Here is a 21,600-nt window from a genome sequence, read left to right as displayed (position 1 = left end):
GGTTTGGCCAACCTGTCTGTCAGAATCTGCAGGTGGAGGTGGCGGCTGCAGGTTCTTGACGGTGGCTGTAGATAGAGGAGCTGAGCTGTCTGCCAGAATCTGCCTGTCTGTCAGAATCTGGAGGTGGAGGCAGTGGCTGCAAGTTGCTGACAGAGGCTGTAGATGGAGGTTTGGCTAAGCTGTCTGTCAGAATCTGCAGGTGGAGGCAGTGGCTGCAGGCTACTGACAGAGGCTGTGGATGGAGGAGCTGAGCTGTCTGCCACAATCTGCCAGTGTGGAAATACCTGTTAGAGGAAGAAGATGATGTCAAGTGAATGTAACAGAAATGTGGCTTTGATTTATCAGCCCAGGTATGCTGTTATTACACAGTTATGATTGTCTATCTTACCTGAAAGGTTATATTTATGAGTGCATCTCTGCTCTTTGGTCCCTGGTGCATCTCTGGTCCCTGGTCAGCTGAGGTCTTCACATGGCAAAAGGACAGGATTCAGCAGCGTAGATTTCTGGATGATGCTGTAGATGAATAATTGGCCAAACCTGCATCAACAGCAGACTACTGACAGAGGCTCTAGTTGGAGGTTTGGCCAAACTGTCTGTCTAAATCTGCAGGTGTCACCTGCAGGTTCTTGCAAACCTCCAACAACAGCCTCTTTCAGCAACCTGCAGCTGCCACCTCCACCTGCAGATTCTTCTAGACAGCTCAGCTCCTCCATCTACAGCCTCTGTCAACAATCTGCAGCCACCACCACCACCTGCAGATTCTGACAGACAGCTTTGCCAAACCTCCCGCTAGAACCCCTGCCATCAACCTGCGGCCTCTGCCTCCACCTGCAGATTTTGGCAGACAGCTCATCTCCTCCAGCTACAGCCTCTGTCAGAAACCTGCAGCCCCCACCTCCACCTGCAGATTCTGACAGACAGCTTGGCCACACCTCAAACTAAGCCTCTGCCATCAACCTGCAGCCACCACCTCCACCTGCAGATTCTGGCAGAGGGTTCAGTTCCTCCATCTACAGCCTCTGCAGCCTGCATCTACAGCCGCCTCCACCTGCAAGTTCTGACAGACAGCTTGGCAAAACCTACGACTAAGCCTTGGCCAGCAACATGCAGCTGCAGCCTCCCCCTGCATATTCTGGCAGAGAGCTTAGCCAAGCCTCCATCTACAGCCTCTGCTGAATTCTGTCCCCTTGCCATGTGAGGACCTCAGCTGACCAGGGACCAGAGATGCACCAGGGACCAAAGAGCAGTGATGCACTCATAAATATAACCTTTCAGGTAAGATAGACAATCATAACTGTGTAATAATAGCATACCTGGGCTGATAAATTAACGCCACCTTTATGTTACATTCAGTTGACATCATTTTCTTCCTCTAACAGGTATTTCCACACTGGCAGATTGTGGCAGACAGCTCGGCTCCTCCATCTACAGCCTCTGTCAGCAGTCTGCAGCTGCCACCTCCACCTGCAGATTCTGACAGACAGCTTGACAAACCTCAAACTAGAGCCTCTGTCGAGGCTACCGCCACCTGCAGGCTTTGAAAGACAGCTTGGCCAAACGTCAAACTACAGCCTCTATCAGTAACATGCACCTCTGCCACCTCCACCTGCAGGTTCTTGCAGACAGCTGTGGCCTGACCTGCAACAACAATCGCTGTCAGCAACCTGCAGCCACCACCTCTTCCTGCAGATTCTGACAGACAGCTTTGCCAAACCTCCAACTAGAGCCCCTCCCATCAACCTGCAGCTGCCGCCTCCACCTGCAGATTCTGGCAGCTCGGCTCCTCCATTTATAGTCTCTGCCAGTTTTGAAAGACAGCTTCGCCAAACCTCCATCTCCAGCCTCTGCAACAGCCTGCAGCAATGACACCTCCACCTGCAGATCCTGACAAACAGCTTGGCCAAACCTCCAACTAATGTGTGGAAATGTGGCCAGAATTCATTTATAACATCATCCAGAAATCTACACTGCTGAATCCTGCTCGTTTGCCATGTGAAGACCTCAGCTGACCAGGGACCAGAGATGCACCAGGGACCAAAGAGCAGAGATGCACTCATAAATATAACCTTTCAGGTAAGATAGACAATCATAGCTGTGTAATAATACCATACCTGGGCTGATACGTTAAAGCCACATTTCTGTTACATTCACTTGACATCATCTTCTTCCTCTAACAGGTATTTCCATACCTCCATCTACAGCCTCTGTCAGGAAACCTGCTGCCGCCTCGTCTACCTGCAGATTTTGACAGACAGGTTGACAAAACCTCAAATTGAGCCTCTGCCAGCAGCATGCACCCATGGCCTCCACCTGCATATTCTTGCAGACAGTTTGGCCAAACCTCCATCTACACCCTCTGCCAGAGACCTCTAGTACGACCAACTCCACCTGCAGATTCTTGCAGAGAAATGTGGCCAGAATTAATTTACAACATCATCCAGAAATCTACGCTGCTGAATCCTGCCCGTTTCCCATGTGAAGACCTCAGCTGACCAGGGACCAGAGATGCACCAGGGACCAAAGAGCAGAGATGCACTCATAAATATAACCTTTCAGGTAAGATAGACAATCATAATTGTGTAATAATAGCATACCTGGGCTGATAAATTAAAGCCACCTTTCTGTTACATTCAGTTGACATCATCTTCTTCCTCTAACAGGTATTTCCAAATGTTGTGTGAAAGAGCACCCAGCCATCAACAGAAATCTGACGTGCCAAGATGCTGAACTTCATCCACCAGAACGAGCTTTTCTTCTGCCAACTGGTTTGAGCTCATGGTCCTGTGGATCAGGCTGGTGCATAACACTGTGGGATATTTGGTAGTGTCTTAAAGGCCCGTTTCCACCGCAGGAACTTCGGGGTAATTTTACGGGGCCGGGGCCGCTGGTGCGTGTCTCCACCGCAGGAACCCCCTAAGGACAGAGTTCCGGAACTTTTACAGGGGCTAAACAAGTCCCTGTTTCGGGGTAGGTACTCAGAACAGCCCCGAAAGACTCCTGGCTGGGGCTTGGGGATTACTTGGTGCTGATTGGATATACTCAAGGAGGGATGTGACGTGAACAGAAAGCTACAAAATAGCCGGCATTTTTAAAACTCAGCCGACAAGGGTTAGCTCGTTCATATAGCTTCCGCCACCATGTAAAAAATACTCACTAAATGGCCCATGAAAAAAATATTTTTTCCAGCGGATATCTTAGTTACAACATGATTGAGCTAGCAAAGCAGTTTTATGTTGCTATGTGTGGTATTTATTCAGTTATGGGAAATCACAATGTCTAGAAAGCATCAGTAGTGGCTGCAGCTGACAGGGACAGCTCACAACAGCATCTGTTAAAAGCCTCCCCTTGTCGGATACGACATGAAACTACTCCAGTTAGCTCAATCATGTTGTAACTAAGACGTCCGCTGGAAAAAATATTTTTTTCACGGGCCATTTACTGAGTTATTACAGACACCGCTATCGGCTAACAGCTAACAACGTCCCTACGTCGCCCCGGTCAAAATGGTCGCGCAACGATTACGTCACATCCAGAGCCCGTAACTTTACAGGAAACTTCCTCCTACTCCGCTCTCTCAGTGGAGACACGGCGGTTGAGAGAGCCGAGCGAGAGGGAGTTCCTGTAAAGTTCCTGCCCCCCAAATAGTACCAGGAACTTCTTCAGTGGAAACGGGCCTTTAGTGTCTAAACCATGAATTTCCAGTTAACCTGATTTTTGAATGCATGTTAGACATTATTAAACCTTTAGATGTTCTCAAGTGGAGACAGGGATGCTATATATCTGTGTAACTGAATATCTAAAAATAATGTGTAAAGTGCAAACTCTTTGTGCTTTTCTGCAGGCCCTGTTGGACTTAACAGACTTCCAGGAGCTTATTAAGGGCTGCGAGGACAATTCTATCCCCCAACATTTTCTAACAGAAAAAACTTATTTCATTTCCCCGTGCAGAGATATCCGCCCTGCTCTGTATGAATGTGTCCAGAGATTTTATCATGATTTGGCTCTACATCAGTAAATTTGGCTTGAATTGGTTTGAAAATGCTTGTTTGTCTGTCACTTTCTTACAAGTCATCAGTGTCTACTGTCTACAGTTAGTATGTCACTACAAAGAGTCTTGAGTTTCAGTTCCCAATAAGCCATCAGCAAAAGCTCATCAGTCATCTGCAATTATAAAACATGTTAATGAAGTATTAATAACAGATTCGTATAGTAATCCATTGATTTTGCAGTGGTAAATGTTATAAAGTTGATTAGAAATTGATTTTGTTTTCGATTGCCTGCAGCCCCTTTCCAGAAGGTCAAACATTTATCTTCCTGATAAAATAAGGACAAAAGGAATTCCAAATATAGCGTCATTCAGATCAGATGTAGTTTCATGATATAGAAATCACAGTTTGGGGTTCTCCTGATGTTCTGTGTCTTGTGTGTGTAGAGCAGGTGTCACAAAGTGCTTCACAATTAAAGACAAAAAAAACAAATAAAAGGCAGCAAAACAGACACAACATGCAGACATAAAACATGCCAAAAACATACAAATTATGAAATGAAGTGACATACTAAAAACTAAATTAAGGACCTGCAGTCCAACAGGAGAGAGCTCCAAAGTTCAGGTTTAGTGATGACCTCAAAAGGACCTCCAACACAAGTTTTGATTATTTTCGTAGTTCTCTCAGGAGTTCTCATGCACTGTCAGCACCCCTGCAGCTTCCCCTCAACAGCACCCAGTGGATCATCTTCCTTGATTTTCTCCTGCACATCTGCCTCCTGGTTCTTGACCTCAGCTTACATCTCCAGTTCCTGGTTCAAACTCAAACTTGAACTGACCTGCTATATTAATGTTAGCTGGCATGGCATTAATGGAGGCTGGGGTGGTACATCAGAGATACTGAACTGAAAACACTGTCGAGCCTGAATCATTCTGACCTCTTTTTTCACTTTGAGCTGTTATAAGGACGGCATTTCTATAGGCTCTGACCTGGCACTGGCTCTTGGTAATGGTCCATATATAAAATAATGCTAATGTTATGATTAAACAGGCAAATTAAGCCCAGCCCAACCACTTCACATTGGTGGTACATTATCAGTATTATGGTTGAAAAATCAGGCTAAGGAGAAATTCAATACTTTGGACATTTAGACCTGTTTACAGGTCATACTCCATAATACTGAAATGCACAAATCCTGTATGAAATGGTCGCTCCACTGTTGAGCAAGCCAACTTTGTTTCCTCTTTCCTTCTAGACATGTTGCTTGCACATTATATTCAAACGTTGATGATCCGCACATGCACATGAAGGAGGGATTGTTCACAGGACTGACTAGGACTGGAGCAACCGTATTGTGGTTGGATGAAAGAAAACAGCAATTTTGCAATTACCAAGTTATTTTTAATATGCACTTTATTGCATGAGCTAGCAGCCAACTTGGAGTTGATATTGAGTCGGTATTAGCTGTGAACCCAGCCTAAATGTTGACACACAGTCTTGGCACATTAATAAAATCAATGAAAATATCCCTTGTTACCACATCACTTCATGCAAGTAACATTAACGGTAATGTTATCTTAACAATGAATTAATATTGAGATGAAGGGCCAATAATAAAGAAAATGACAGAGTAACACAAACACAAGTAAATTTAGCACGCAAACTTGCTTAACACATTAGCCATTGAGAGAGTTGTGGAACCACTTGAAAGTATATCATTATTAAAACAGCAGTCATTCATGACACAGCAATTAATGACCACTATGTGTTCATATTTACCTGTGAACGGGTCACTGATGCTCCTATTATGGAATTCCTGGTCGCATATGCAATGCGCCATCCCACCACTAGAGGGCACTTGACCAACCTTCTTGACCAATGTGTGTCTCTACTCTGGTATTGTATTCAGATTTTTTCTAAGTGCTGTGTGAAATGCAAGGAAGGTTAGAGTAGCTTTAATCAAAAAAATAATCGCTAGATCATTCGCTAAAAAAATAATTGTTTGGGACAGCCCTAAAAGGGATGCAAAAGAGTCCAGTGTCTCTGTCAAACTGACCAAGTGATGTCACTTCAGTCAGTGTTGGTTGGCTGATAACTACTAAGTTTGAAAATGAAAAATGATCTGGGACTGTTGTGTAGTCAGAGAGAAGTTTACCAGATCTGTGTAAGCCGGTTCTGGCCAAATAAAATTCTTTCTTAATAAAAAACAATATATGATCTTCAAAAAGACATTTTCAAAAGAGTCCTGGAAAAAGGCAGATGTCTGTCACATAAGGTTAATAATGTATACTATGAGCAGATTAGGAGGCTATGTCAATGCTGTATGCACCACTTACCAGAAACAGCCAGACAGGCACAAAGAGTGGAGGAGCAGCAGGTCCCTCATCATCTCCTGTGTTACTGAGAACGTGAGACAAGGTGAGTTTATATAGTGGAAACTTAAAGGTCTTCTGAGCAATCATTTCAAGCAGTTTCAACTGAAAGGAGCTTAGCAACACGACTATGAAGTAGCCTGTTTTAGGCTATAAGCAAAAAAAAATAGAAAATAAAAAATTGCATGAGATAGTGATGGATTAAGAGAGGGAGCTGGAGGGCCTGAGGTCCATGGAGACTGCTTATGCATAGGGCCCAGCATTTTGGTGCTACGCCCCTGCATATACTCAGAATGTTCCCCTGGGTGCTGTCAGTGTCATCCATAACATCTTTCCCAATTCATTACCTATGGAGCAGCTCCAGACTTTAAAAATTTTGAGTTTTAACACTGTAGTTTTGGGATTTGGGAGAGAGTTGTTCATATTTACTAATATTTTTGGACCGTCTTAGACCATGGAAATTACATATGAATTTTGAAAATGTGCGACTCCCCTTTGAGTCAGTGCACAACGGCAGTACATGCACGCACACACACACACACACACACACACACATACACCCTCCTCTTCCACTATACACTATTTCACCATGTTTAATCTAATATTCATACTCAATGCACTTCGCAGAACCACTGACCACTTATGCTCCATGTTTGTACATATAAGCTCTCACAATATCAGTTTTCAGATAGAATCATTATGAATGTTTCCTTGTTAAAAAGATGTTCTCTATAGGCAGGGTCTTCACAACCTCACAGTCTTCTTTGCACAAGCACATTTGCAATTTTGTGTGAGCCCACACATTTCACACATGGGTTTTGCAGCTTGTGGCCTCTAACAGGAAATTACGGCCAAGACAAATGACACGTACAATGTGTCCTTTAAGTCTATATTTATTTATTTATTTATTTATATATTGGCTCAGAACTTTCACATACAAGAGGTCCCATCTCTTATCACAAGCTGAAAGGCTCGTGAAATCACTGGTCAAACTTAGGTAGACTACCAGTCAAATGGATAACGACTTCTCCCATTTTCTGTACTTAAGATGTACAGTAGTTTCACCTGTGAAGCAGAACTTTCTGACCCCTCTTCTGTGTTTGCATATTTTATTTGTTTATTGCATAGAAGAAGGAACAAACTACCAATGACATTATTGCAAAGAACTCTGAAAAATTAGGGAATGCTTAATATTCAGGGTGGGTAACAACTGACTGCAAATTGCAATGAGTTATTTAGACTGATGGTGTCTGTAAGTGGGCTCTGAGTGACATCTGCGACATACTGTGTATCAGTTTTGTGATTATGCATAATGTTTGCTAGTACCATATTACAAAAATTGTGACCTCAGTTCTGTTGCTTTGGCATTTAAAATGCTGAACCCTCAATTAGAGTCAGTTAGAGTTTGTCTAGGCTGTGATGGATTTTAAGATTGTTCCCTTTAAACAGACTGTTGTTTGCATTGACAACATTAATAGTATACTACTTGCGTGGACAGTGACAGAAACTGCTAATTGGCATTGTAATTAACAAAACAGCCTATGGCTCTGAGTAAATTGGCTTGACTGATAACATGCCTGCAGTTGCACCTTGCCCTCACTGATGTCTCTGAAATCAGACATGGAGCTTGAGGTTTTACCAGTGGTTAGTGAGTCAAGGTGAAACGGCAACGGCCCATTTCTTTGTCTGGTAAAAGTAAACCACATTTCCACACATGCACATTCAGAGGAGTTAAGTGTGAAAGTGCATCTGCAAACTGTTTGTCTTTGTGTGTGTGTGTGTGTGTGTGTGTGTGTGTGTGTGTTGGGGGGGGGGTTTGTATTTGATATTTGGTGAGCAGTTTGGGACTGGCTATATAAGTCTCGGAAATTCACTGTCTGGTCAAAACTTTTGATCTGAGGGGTCGTCAACGCATTCTTCTCTGAAAAACTGGTGAGCTCAAAACTTTATGACTATGAAAGATTATGGGACAACTATCATCTTCTGCATTTTTATGTTATGTGTGTGTAAATTCAGAAGCTGTTTGCCCACCTGCAGTGATGAAGGGTAACACGCTGACTTGTGCTACACTGTGTTTGTTCCTTTGCTGGATGCTGCCTGTAGGCTCGAAGAAGGTGAGTGGTTTACTCCACCTGGTTAAATCTAAACATTGTGAATATCTCTGGTGTTGCTTACCCTGGATGCTGATTTGAAAACTTCAAGTCAGAAAAAGGTTCAACATTAAATGTTCTTGTTTTATCGATCAAGCACATGAACAATCCAGGAACTAATCTGGGAGCCCATGACTAGCAGTATGATATATGCTATATGGTAGTGTCAAGGACAATGATATTCACAACGGGACCTGGTGGTTTTCAGTTATACTGAATGTCTTAGCTTCAAAGGCATTAGTCATCAAAAAGTATGCTGAACTTTATCAAACTATGCAAGTGAGTTTGTTGTTATGCATGTTATTTATGTTGTACGTTGCGTGTAAATGTAAAATGCACATTCCGTGGAGACAAATTTGCCCTGGGAACAATGAAAATCTATCTTATTTTTCCTTAGCCCAGATTTCTCTACAGACACTCATGCACAGTGGTACAAACTGCATCAAATTCATGACCTTTCCTCTCATCTTTTCATACCCTCCCCTCTAGATCAGTTTTATCGTCAGTCTACCAGAGGCAAACTCAGGCATCCAAATGAGCATGGTTGAAGATGCTGTGGATGACATGTACTTTGGCTGCAACGAGACAATGGCAAAAATGGTCAAGGACAAATACTTTCAAAAGGAGAACAAGGGAATATTTAAAGACGTCTGGAAAAAGGCAGAAAGCTGTGCCAATCGTAATCTCAAAAATAAAGACACAGGGGATGAGGCTTTAACTAAAGAGCACATGCAGGCAATCTGTGTTTATACATCTGGTTATAAAGGGTTTTATCAGATGTTCAATGATGCAGTCCGGACCAACAGAAAAGTCTATGGCACCTCCTTTCCATTTCACTCCTTACAATTCTGGCTGACATCGGCTGTAAAGATTCTCAGTGAAAATAATAACTGTCACATTACGTACCGCAGAAGCAAAGTTGTGTTTACTGGCAATGTCAACCAAATGATTCGGTTTGGTTCCTTTACCTCCAGCTCTAAAGATCCAGCACTGTCCCAATTTGGTTGGAAGACCTGCTTTAAAATTACGACCTGTTCAGGTGCTTACCTGAAAAAATATCCACACTTAGGAAAGAAAGAGGAAGAGGTGGTCATCCCCCCCTATGAGATTTTCAAGATAACTGGGATAAAGAGGAATGCATCTGTAAAAGGTCTAGAAGACTGTGAGGTTGTGTATATCCTGCAAAGTGTAGGGCTTCAAAGCAATTTAAACTGCATGCTGTGTACCAAATTAAAGACCAAAGGTTTCTTTAACTTTAAGTAAAAGTAAAAGTCCACATAACCCTTCTAAAATCCGAGCTCATTACAATATATTGGTACATTCTCCTCAATCCCTAAATTCAGGCTTGGAGGCTCTTTGATTATTGTGGACTCAAGTTTTCATACTTCCCCAGCATACTGTGCAACAACTTTTTACAGTTTCTAAAAGGCTTTTTTTTATGTGTTCTTGCATTTATCAGCATTTCTATGTGAAACAAATATTTGTTTTTTCTGAATGAAATAAATACATTTTTTAAACATCAACATTTGTTTTGTCTTCCTTGATGAGCAGCAGTGGATTATTTACCAACAAGCTGATAAAGGTTAATATCATTTACTGTTTAATACGCCTCTCTTTCCTGCACAATTCTGGATTTCATCAGAATTAACCCTTTGAAACCTGAGCAAATTGGCTTGGTTTCTTTCAAAAACATGGGAAGAAGGCAAAATTACCCAGAAAATTGAACACAAGAAATTAGTAAAAAATAAATAAATAAATAAATAAATAAATAAAAATAAAAAAGTAGTAAAAAATAAATTTAAAAAAAGGACAAAAAAAGTTGAGGAAATGACCTGGAAAGGGAGCTTAAAAATGATGATAATTCTGTAATATAATCATAATTTTAAATATTTAATAATGCATTTATATTGGTGGCTGGGAATTCCAACTTGCAATGGATTGCAGGGTAAGATTGCAGACCCACTGTTTTGGCATCGCTACACCTACTGAATACTGTGCATCTCCTCCAGCTGGGGTGCATGATGAGTCACCGAAATATCAAACCAGTGCAGCTGAGGAAATAAACTTGGTGGCTGTGAGAAAATGCCTGTCAACCAGTGCAGCGCTGTACTCCTCGCTGTATGCTCACACCACAATTCAAAGTTAGCCCCTCCTCCCCAGCTCAACGACTCCTCTTGGATGCTGTTTATGATCTAACACCTGATTGCTACTTTTTTTATAGAGTCCCTCCCTGACACTATGTATACTGTTATTGGTTCAGGGGAGAATGCACCACTGCCCAAAGACAGACACCCAGCAAAATAAGAAAATATAGGCAGAGAGTGGGATCCCTGCAGATACACACATCACCATACACCTTGAATAATGATTGAGAGGGTATTTTAATATTTGTCTATACATCATTTTTAAGGAAAATCCTGCTCATTCTGCCTTTAAATAAAGGTAATGTATTTTATTTTCTTGAACATACTGAGGCAGAACTTAGAATAAAAGCAGTGAAGAGTTTCACAGTTTCACAAAGACCTGTGTACACCCCATTCCAATGAAGGATTGAATTATGGACATCCGGTATGTTGGAATTATTGATTTTATTTTTTAACTTAAAGCACACACAAAAATATCTAGGGGATATGTATTTAAAAAAGTTTGTATCCCGACTTTGTGGGCTTGTCCTTTATATACTGCTTCATACTGATGTGGGCTTTGCTGGCGACCATCCGCTCATCAATGGACAGATTATTGTATGGCTGGAAATGGGCTTTGGGCGTACACCATCTCTGTGTACAGGGGCTCTATCTTGAAACGTCTGTCATACCCAGCAGTGTTCCTTTTCTTTGCATTTTCTTCATCTTCTTTTGGGTTGATGAAGTGACCACAAAATTGCCTCAAAGCAGTCCCATGACATCTTTTCACTGGGGAAGGGGAAGGTGTACGGCCATTTCTTCATCCAGTAATCTGACCTGTGGTGGACTGTCACAAGGCCAGTGAAAATGAGCTAAAGCTAAAAATGTATAAAAGTCCTTCACTGTGAGCACTTCCCACTTGAAACGCATCCCGGCTTGCTTTCTTTTGGCAGCGTTGGCATTTGTTTTTCAATTATTTTTCTGACAACAGAAGCAGAGAAGAAAAGATGGAAGATGGGAGACCATGCTGTGGTGGTGTCAAATGTGGGTCCAGGGTTCCTGGCCGGCATGTATCTGGGAGGGTCAGGTTCGATGTCCTCCTTCTCTCTGTCATGCCACCTGTCCTCCTCCTCACTCTCTGTAGGTGTCAACCTCCTTTTTCCAGGCCTTTTGCTAGCTGGAGGAGAAGTTCCCAGAGAGGAGCGTCCTCTCTTCCACTGAGTGGTGGGGGGAGGGGCTGCTGGGCATGACTGAGGTGTTAACTGCGGGGGTTGTAAAACTCCTGGGGGGTATTCCAGGTAAGAGGTTCAACAAACTCAGAGTCTAATCCTGAACTCTGAGTTGACTTACCCTGAGATGGGAAACTCTGAGTATCCGGTTCCAGAACAGCTGATTTGAATTAGTTCAATCAACTCTGAGAAGGTACACCTTGAGTTAAGCGCATGCACAACCACAATAAAAAGCCATCATCAATGGAGCCCTGATACCTCGATTCACCATGGCAACCGCAGAGAAAAGGCGATCAACTTATTTTACACCTGTGGAACTGGAGGTGCTCATGAACGCCTACAGTGAATATGAGCCAACGTGTAAGTTTGAATGCACTAGTCCATTAATTTAACAGCATAGGCCTACATGTTAGTTGTAGTATGTTGTGATGTATAGTCTGTCACTTTAAGATAAAAGGCTAGTTAATGTACCTGAACATTAATGCTGTGGAAGGACTTCCTATTAACATAGTCCCCCTCATTTTCGGCTGGAGCAGTGATGGGTGTTTGGGTGCCATCTATTCACCCTGAGACGCTGGGAAGCCCTGTAAAATAATAGCTAATTACTGATCTCAGTCTGAGGTTGCAGTAGAATGTCTCTAACATAATATTAAATATAATATAGAATACAGAATATATATATAAACTGATTTCTACATCGGCTACATGCAATCCTGTGGAATTCCTCTTTTATGTTCCTAAGAGGTTTGTGTCCAGGGAACACCACCATTATGGGCAGCAGGTGTTTCAGAGCTAGTGTCAACTTTCTGACAGCTCTAGACACCATGGCCTCTCAAATGTGTTCTGCATCACCAATATCATATAAAAAGCTACCGTTCTGATGAGAGCGCACGTCTGTGGTGTGTCAGATTTGATATGAGTGGCAGGTAAATGATTGAGTCCAATGAAAAACAGTACCATTCAAACAGATATTCATTGGGGAATGACAGCACATCTAAACGGGGTCTGAAGATCCTCTCCTGGCGTAAGGCATTGTGAATTAATTCTGCTTCGGTATCGATCGGATTTCCTACATACAACAACCCATGTCTGTCTGCCAGCTTGCTTCAGGCTCGGCAGTAGGGAGGAGACAGGGTGAACTCAGGGTTTCTTATAGAAAACCTGCCAGCGAGCAGGTTAGGTTCACAGAGTCAGTTGCCATGGTGATTGACTCAGAGTGTGACTTACATCTCTGTCTGGAACTGAAAACCCAGAGTTTCCCTCATTTCAGGGTTAACATACTCAGAGTTTTCACTAAACCCGCCTTCTGAAATACCCCTCAGGAGCCAACTGTCTCCCAGCTTTTGTTTGCTGTGTTGATGTTGAAGGTCCTGGGTCACTGTTAGCCTGGAAATCCAGACCCAAATCTAGAAAGATTTAGGGTCTGGCTATGAGTAATGCAAATGGCCCAGCTCGAGGGGCGGCACCAAGCATGCATTTGAAAATATCACTGCATGCAACTGGATAACACTACGACCAATCAGAACAATACACGGGGTGACGTATACGCTTAGCTACCAGCGGAGCTAACTGGCAGATTAGACTGTTGCCGTATCCGGTCGGCAAAACAGCAAAAACGTCCTTCTTGCAAAGGAAAGACTCGAGCTCCATCTTCTGTTCCTCTTTTAGAGAAAAAGCCAAGTCTAACTCGTTCATTGTAGCGGCCAAAGCTGTTTCAAACAAATGCTGTTCATCCGTAGCCATCTTGCAATGTTTACTGACTGATTCCGGACTTCGTCGTTGCAGCGCTGTCGTCATCTGTTTAGCTCGCCTCTGGCCCGCCTATATCAGATAAACCAATGTGACTGGTGCAGCTCAGCTCCAACGGCATAGGTAATGAGCATCATTACTGATTGCCAGAGTGACTTGCTGAGCAAATTCAAATTGTGCTCTAACAAGAATTCTGGATTTCCAGGGTAGGTCACTGGCAAGGCGTGGCTCATAATCCTCATCCTCATCACTGTAAACCCAAATGCGGAACAAAAACAAATATATTCATTCAGTGGCCTGGTTCTGAAATTGCAATTACATGTAGACACAAAAGCAAGAAACGTGGTCAAAATAAACACACACTGTGCCAGGGAAGTCAACACACACACACACACACACACACACACACACACACACACACGCACATACATTACATTGTATTACAGTATTACATATGTGTTTTTTTTATGCTAGACAAAAGAAAAGTAAGGGGCAGCTTTGCATCACTGTCACAATTGTAAACTGAGTAGTACCACTGGACTGTTTTTATGTTTGTTTGTTGGTTTGTGTTTGTGATGAGGAATAGTTTTCTGATGGCAGTGAGGGTGATTTTATGTTAATGGCCTCCGACATATAAAACCACCATCATAGTTTTTTAAAGCCTGCATCGTGATGAAGATATCAGTTCAGTGTATTCTGGGACTGTTGTCATTGCTACATACACCGGGGGTTCAGATGACTGGGAAATCTGCCTTTATCCTCTGTTTTGCACTGGCAACTTATAAAAAAGCACTAATGGTCCTAGCTGTTTAAACACTTATTGACACTGCTACTGTAACTGGCATTAAAATGAATAAGGTTTGCAGTTTGTTTGATTCAAATCATTTAGAGTTGTAAGCTTCAGACCTACATATTGTAATCATAAAGAAATTCTGCATGTGGTGCTTTAATATGCCACTGCTTTTATCTAGTGGGTAAAATGTGGATGGTTCTGCATTAAAATGGTTTGTAACACAATGATTCGTAAGCCCATCTGAGCCCTTAGACCATGAACCACATGACAGGAAACATGTCATTTCATCGGTAAAATCAACACTATTTCCTTTAGCAGCCACAGAATGCTCATAACACACCCTCCATCTTTTGCACATGCAAAAAAAAGCTTGCCTAAACAATTCATACAGTTCATTTATCATATATACAGATCCCAAACACATGTTAAATCCAAACAGATGCGTATAGCTGTCAAATGTTTGGCATATTTATGATTAAAATACATACAGTATAATGTTGTCTATTTTGCTCGATGTAAAACACATTTTGTGTAAAGTACATGTATGTGTGTCTGAAAGTGAGAGGCTTTTTTCCTTACTGCAGTGATGAACATGCTGATCTTTGCTCCTCTGTGTTTGCCCTTTTGCTGGGTGCTGTCTGTAGATTCCAGGGTAAGTGGGGCATTCTGGGATAAATAAAAACTTGCTTATGCTAAAATTACCATATATATTAAAAATATCAAATATCAAAAGTACTTGATTAGGTTCTGAAAACGTGTTGAGTAAAAATAAGTATGTAGCTTGTAAATACGTCAAGTGAGTATTGTCAGAACGACACAGACGGACATATGTTATGTAATTTTTATTTTACAACAGCGCTGACTTTTGTTTTTGGGACATCAGTCTCTTTGCTCAAACTCTGTTTTTGTCTGAAGACTCTGGATGAATATTCTGGGAAAATTCAAAGGATGTGACATTATGCCTTGTCTCTCTCAGCTCCTCTACAGCGCTAACAATGTGCAACAATAGCTAACATTAGCTAAAAAATGAAGTCCACAAATGTCAACAAACAACTGGCACCTACAACAAAGTCCACATATTTCTGTTACTGTTACATACATTTTGAAATGGCGGCCCAGCGGAGATGGACCTTTACTTAGGGTCCTGTAAAATTTGAACTCAGCCTGCACAAGACCTAGTACCCGAGCACCAGGAGTCCAATCCCAGCATGGTGAACCTCCTGGGGTCCCTGTCAAATAATCCAACTTTCAGTTGCTGAAGCTACAAGAGTTAGACCGACGCTGCCACCATAGCCACCAGCCAGTTCTGAAGCCTGGAGCTGGGGTTTGCACAGTGCTGCCATCTAGGTGACTTCTCACTAGATTGAGTGACTTTTCAGATCATCAGTGAAAAAGAGAAAAATATATTATTGTAATTCAGTCCCAGGATATACGGAGCAATTGCAGCCTATGGCTCTTCTGCCATCAGGGCAGGGTCTCTCCCCCTCTCTCCTCCATGCATCATCTGTGAAACTGGCAGGAGTATTGAAGATGCTCTTGCCTTGAGTTCAGCTGTAGTGAGTTTTTTATGGTTACGTTTACGCTCTCAATCTCTGGAGTGGAAGCACGAGAAAGTGACGCACTAGAAGTGTCATAGCCCTTATGCCATTCGAATGTTTTATTACAAACTTTTCTACTAAATCTAACTCAGGGTATGCCGTAGGGTCAAGGGCTGCGGTAGTTTATTTCTATTCTTGTCTCATTTGAGGTAAATCATATGAGCGGCCAAAGAGCCAACCGTAACCTGAGCTGAGGTTAGCCAGCTAGCTGTAAGCTAGCTACTCTACATGCATCTGCCTTTGATTGCTTCAAAATGTGAGCTGGTATAATAATTTGCAAACAGCAAACTACCATGGAGCCAGTGGTCTAAATTGAATACAGTAAATTCTCAAATAGTGGAGTGAGCCTTTATTTATTTCAGCTGCTGAGGGTTCCATCCATCTATCCATCCATCCTCATCTGCTCATCTGAGGCCAGGTCACAGGGGCAGCAGGCCAAACAAAGCACACCAGATGTCACTTCAAATAGGTGTCATAGACTTTGTTGGATAACGACGACGTGCTAAGGTTTTGGCTAGTTGCGCTACAAATGGATCCTAACACTCCTGTCCATACACTGTGTATGAAGACCTGCAGGTCCGCAGTGACCACCGGGATGACTACTGTCTGTCAAAGAAGAGAAGAAATCCAGAGTTTATTTTCCTAAAGACAACTGCTGTTCCCACAGCGGATTTACCTGCTGCAGAGGAGTGGAGGTAGGCTAATGCTGTTAGCTAACATTATTATGTTTACACTGCACATGAAAGCATGGCAGAATAATAACTCAATCCATAAACAATTAGGAGAAGCAAAATATCAATAGAGTCCTGGATCATAGTAGACTGAAGGCCCTTAGGCTAGTCTCACAAGACACAATTGTTAAAATATCAAGATCTGCAGTTTTCAGTTGATAGTTGTTGACATAGCTCTGGAGTGTGAAGTAGTACCCAAGAGGCAATTACTTAAACACCAACAGATAGGGCTTTGTGTGGTACCATTCATTCAGTATTTTAGACATTACCCTGTACTTTGACCATTCTTTAACCCTATGGGCCTGAACAACGCATAGTGCGTCCAAATTCACATCTGTTCTTCTGTACTGATTTTCTCCGCGTCATAGTGAGAAGCCACACATATCAAGTGACACAGCAGAACCGTAGCTTTCCGACAAGACCAAGCACTTGTCGGTAGTCTAAAGTTACACTAAAATGATGTATAACAGAGCTTTCATACAGCTTTGCACACACATTACTCTTGGATTACTCGAGAACGCAGGCTCGCACAGAAATGCCACACATATCACATGAAAGTGCAGGAGCAGAGCTTTCATGTGATACCACACACATCATTGTGCTGTCATCCCATCATGCTATAATTAAAGATCAATTGTCTACAAAATTAAAACCTGATGAATTTCTTTACAATCCATAATACAGATCTTTTTATCAGTCACTTCATATAGTGAGGAATATCGTATCTTACCACATCTTAGGCTTGCGTGTGTTTCTCCCTGTCTTGTATGACAAGTATTTGTATGACAAGACCAGCCACTTCACCTTTGCATACCCAGACAACTGAGGCCTAATTATGCATGCGTGACAGGGCAGTAGTCACCATATACATTGAGGGGGACATGTCCCCCCCAATGCCCAAAATGTCCCCCCAATATATAACTGAAACTGAAAAACAAATATTATCTTGGAGGACATCACTGCACTTGGTTGACCATTTTTCTATTATCTTAGATGTGAATATTGCATGTTTCCTTCAGATAAAACACATTTTTGACTTGTGAATCAGTCAATGGAATTTCTTGCAATAATTAAATAATGCTGGCAATCATGTCCGCCTGGCACAAATCACATGTTTTGGACAGCTGTGAAGTGACAGAATGTCCCAGCATCATGGTTCTTATATTGCCAGATTCCAGAGAGTCTCCCCTCTTCATATATGGCAGAATATGTCTTCTTCCAACTTGCTATGGTGAGATATATGTAAAAATGTAAGAATTTAGTAACACTGATTTGTTTTTTTCATTGATATAAAAATTAATATAAAATACAGGCACATAGAAGGACATGGAATGATAGCAAATCTGGTTAGCCCAGATTGTCCTGAAAAAACAAACAAGATATAGCATGTGTATGTAGCCTTTATAATGACTGTGATATCAGCTTAAAAGTAAAGGCAGTAAAAATACCCCAAAAAAGGCCTAGGACCCATATTAAACAAAAATATAAATAAAGTTTCAGAAATGCTTTTATTCATGCATTTTTATTAAAGTTTTTTAAAAAGGCCACACAGTGCAGTTACATATAAGGCATTACCCTGTAATAATTACAGCATTACTTTTGAGACACCAAATGAGGCAGACATATTAGTCCACAGTGAAATAAATCAGTGTTAGGCCAGAGTGGGGTGAATCAAGGAGCCAGCGAAGGTGTTCAGGCCCTTGACGTTCCCACATAGCTGCCTGCCACTCAGCAGCTCTACATAGACCTGACCTCCCTGCTGCAGCGGCAGCAGTAATGTCTGGGTGCTGCTGTCTTCTGAGTCGTCTCTGTTGTCTTCCCAAGTGGATGCCACCACCTCCCCGTTTTTCATGAGTTGCATCTTGTAGTATATCCTCGTGCCTTCCCCACCAACCTTAGAATAGACTGAGAAGGAGAACGAGTACAGTCCAGAACGAGGAGCTGTGAATATACCTGGAACAAATATGCATTTTTTTAAAATGAATGATGATAATCATAATACAAATATTGGTTGGGTAAACTGAGTTACACTGATGAACCAATATTTCTCGGGATTAATTGCTCGCTTACTTCTCTTTGAATCACTAAGCACCTAATCCTGCGACTCATCTGTGGTTAAAGTTGCTAATAATCCAGACATAAATCCAGCCATCACATGAATGAATATATATATACCACATGCACTTACCTAGGGTGGGGTTATAGCCCCTTCCATGGTTAAGGGTGACGACATCAAAAGGGATGGAGCTGTTTCTGGTGAAAGGTCCAAAGCAGTTTGTTGTAAAGCTCATGGAGGCTGTGAATGCAACCCTCATCCCTCCTGAGACAGAGACAAGCCAACAGGGAAGGAAAAACACATGTTGTTACTGTCAGATGTGTCTTCAACATTGTTCAAAATGAAATCTGAGAACTTCTCTTGCATAGCTCCAGACCTGTTAGTTACAATGCACATCTCAGATCTGTTCAAATAGGTCTGCTGTTGTGCCCATAAGTGGCTATTTAGAGAATCTGTTCACCAATCAGATCTCAGTAGGTGGGATTAAGATTGAGGACAATATTTTCCTTCTACATAAAACTACCTAGCTACATTTTTAGAGTCATAACTATGGCGACAAGTGTGGATGAAATCAAAGCAGGTCTACAAGTTTTCAGTTTAATTAAGTTCAGTTCAATTCAATAGAACTTTATTTATCCCTTAGAAAATTCCTGTGCCAGAGAATGCTTCAAATTACAGGAACACTAAGTGCAGTAACCACAATTTTAACAATTCACAACCAGTAACAACCAGATAACCAGTTGGCTCCCCGGGTCAGGGTCACTCATTGGGCCCAGTCTTAAAACAATGGAGTATTAAATATCTGACAGAATATACAAATATACAGGAAGTGTTTTCTAGGAGCAAAAGCAAAAACCAGTGCCTACTAGAGTAACAATAGGAGTATGATGTAAAAGAGTCACTAAAATGAACGAAAATAACAAAAAAACAGACTGCGCCTGTTAATCAATGTTATATTGAATCTGATATATTAATGAGAAGTAGTGTTGGGCATGACTGAGAAAAGAGACAAGACAATGATGAGCAATTCTAGCAGGCTGCCTTCCAAGATGGCACTTGAAACGGAAGAGGTCCTGTTTCTGTATTCTAAGTAAACTTAAAATACTACACCTGCAAAATGACCATCGGTATATGAGTTACTCACAGTGTGTGACCTTGAATTGATTAAGAAAACATTTTTGTCACATGCCTCCACGGTGAAAAGAGAATCAAAAAAAGTCAAAAAATTCTTTATGAATTTAAGTCATTAGGGACCACATTTATGAACAACAAAAAGCAAAACGTCCTTTTACATAATCTCACACAACTCCATGTCTCATGTATCCAGTCGTATGCTCAGAACTTCCTAAACACGTGCATTTTCACTAAAACTGTACAACATAAAACACTTCCACCTTTAAGTAGTGTGCCCTGAGCGTGGCTGAGCATGCATGTGCCTCTGAACTATGAGTTCAAACACACACACACACACACACACATGTGCCAAGGCATGCAAAGCTGTTTTTAAAATGTAATGATGCAGTAAAAATGTACTGTATGTCTGTATACGACATAAGTAATGAGTCTTGGATTATACTGCACCAGTTGTGTGAGAGTTTGGAAATACATGTTTTGGTGTAGATCTGCTACTGTTCGCCTTTTGTGGGTTTTCTGTTCACCGTGGAGGCATGCTCGAAAAGTTTTTTTTTACAAAGTCAATGTAACATGCAATTTGTAAATGATTCTTTCATCTGTCTCCAAAATTCATATTGTGGACTGTTTTTACTAATGTCCATCATCCAAAGTACCTAAGAATTCAAGAAGGCTGCCACCCAGCTGGGCCACGCTCCTCGACAGGTCCATCACTCTCACCAACATTTGATCCTTCACTTCTTGGAGCTCACGGCTGGCACAGCAGCAGCCTCGCTGGTGCTTGAACACACACTCACAGTCCCATGTTCTGCATGGCAGCTCCCCATCCCATGCTTCTACAAATGTGGAAGAAAGGGGAGGAAAAGAGGTTATGAGTCTTGAAGTTAGCTGCTGTTTCCGTGATGTAATATGTGCAGACTCTTGCAATGATATTTCAAAGCAAAAACCAAATACTGAAATGGGACAAAATGTCAACATTTATTTTCTCTGAGTGGGATTGTCTCTTTCTTCCACTGTATCATTGGCACCAACATGCCTTGCTACCTCTCAGTTGTTTTTAACATGTGAGGTTGTCCTCAGAACATTAGCTGAAGGTAATTTAGTTTACCTGCTGCCACTCGTAGACTGTTGATAGTGACTTCACCACTCACGTTGTCACACAGCAGGCCCAAGACGAGCAGAGTGCACGCCACAGCTCTCATCTCACAACACAAGGGAATGTCTAAAGACAGAGCTTGTGAGAATGAACATTGCTGAAAGTACTTCTTCACAATTTTTAATTTTATTTTGGTAAATGTTATTGTTTATTTGTTATATAATAACACTGGATTTCAAAAATATCTTCATCAATCTTATTGTCAAGTAAAATGTTTCAATTAGCAGATATGTTTCTGTTCTTAATTGTTGAAGGAATTTAAATTTAGCAATGTTTTGCATTTTTAAGGCTTAAAAACAAATGTTTAAATGTTACAAGAACAGCCTGTATAAAGTGCCACACTAACAGCCTGTAACAGAATTGAGATGTAGCTCTGTATTTGCCTCATTTTAGTAACAAATGTCTTGACTCACTGCAGTCCAGCACAGAACGTCCTCTTCAGTGTATGTCCACGTAAAATCTTATATTCCAGCGTTAAAACCACCAGTTATCCTGATAAACACTCAAAAGGGTCTTTGGATCTTGC

General features: G+C 41.7%; 2 protein-coding genes across 4 annotated transcripts; one reads left to right on the top strand and one right to left on the bottom strand.

Moving 5' to 3' along the window:
- The first annotated feature begins 8,222 nt into the window (after nucleotides 1-8,222).
- On the top strand, nucleotides 8,223-10,024 carry LOC117256036 (ecto-ADP-ribosyltransferase 5-like). Of its 2 annotated transcripts, none has more exons than XM_078166739.1 (3): nucleotides 8,223-8,290; nucleotides 8,375-8,472; nucleotides 8,998-10,024. In XM_078166739.1, the coding sequence occupies exons 2-3, from the start codon at nucleotides 8,398-8,400 to the stop codon at nucleotides 9,769-9,771; spliced, it is 849 nt and encodes a 282-aa protein (XP_078022865.1). In that variant the 5' UTR covers nucleotides 8,223-8,290; nucleotides 8,375-8,397; the 3' UTR covers nucleotides 9,772-10,024. The 2 variants fall into 2 exon arrangements, with proteins under 2 accessions (XP_078022865.1, XP_033481220.2); XM_033625329.2 differs by having other exon boundaries at nucleotides 8,247-8,290; nucleotides 8,378-8,472.
- Nucleotides 10,025-18,255: 8,231 nt separating this feature from the next.
- On the bottom strand, nucleotides 18,256-21,600 carry LOC117255946 (cerebellin-1-like). Of its 2 annotated transcripts, none has more exons than XM_033625211.2 (5): nucleotides 21,488-21,600; nucleotides 21,027-21,140; nucleotides 20,575-20,754; nucleotides 18,920-19,051; nucleotides 18,256-18,684 (listed from the first exon to the last, which is right to left on the bottom strand). In XM_033625211.2, the coding sequence occupies exons 2-5, from the start codon at nucleotides 21,118-21,120 to the stop codon at nucleotides 18,383-18,385; spliced, it is 708 nt and encodes a 235-aa protein (XP_033481102.1). In that variant the 5' UTR covers nucleotides 21,121-21,140; nucleotides 21,488-21,600; the 3' UTR covers nucleotides 18,256-18,382. The 2 variants fall into 2 exon arrangements, with proteins under 2 accessions (XP_033481102.1, XP_033481103.1); XM_033625212.2 differs by having other exon boundaries at nucleotides 18,256-18,636.

This window comes from Epinephelus lanceolatus, chromosome 3, assembly GCF_041903045.1.
Source record: "Epinephelus lanceolatus isolate andai-2023 chromosome 3, ASM4190304v1, whole genome shotgun sequence".
Classification (NCBI taxonomy): domain Eukaryota; kingdom Metazoa; phylum Chordata; class Actinopteri; order Perciformes; family Serranidae; genus Epinephelus; species Epinephelus lanceolatus.
Note: the sequence above shows the minus strand (reverse complement) of the source record. Positions and strands in the feature narration are given on the sequence as shown.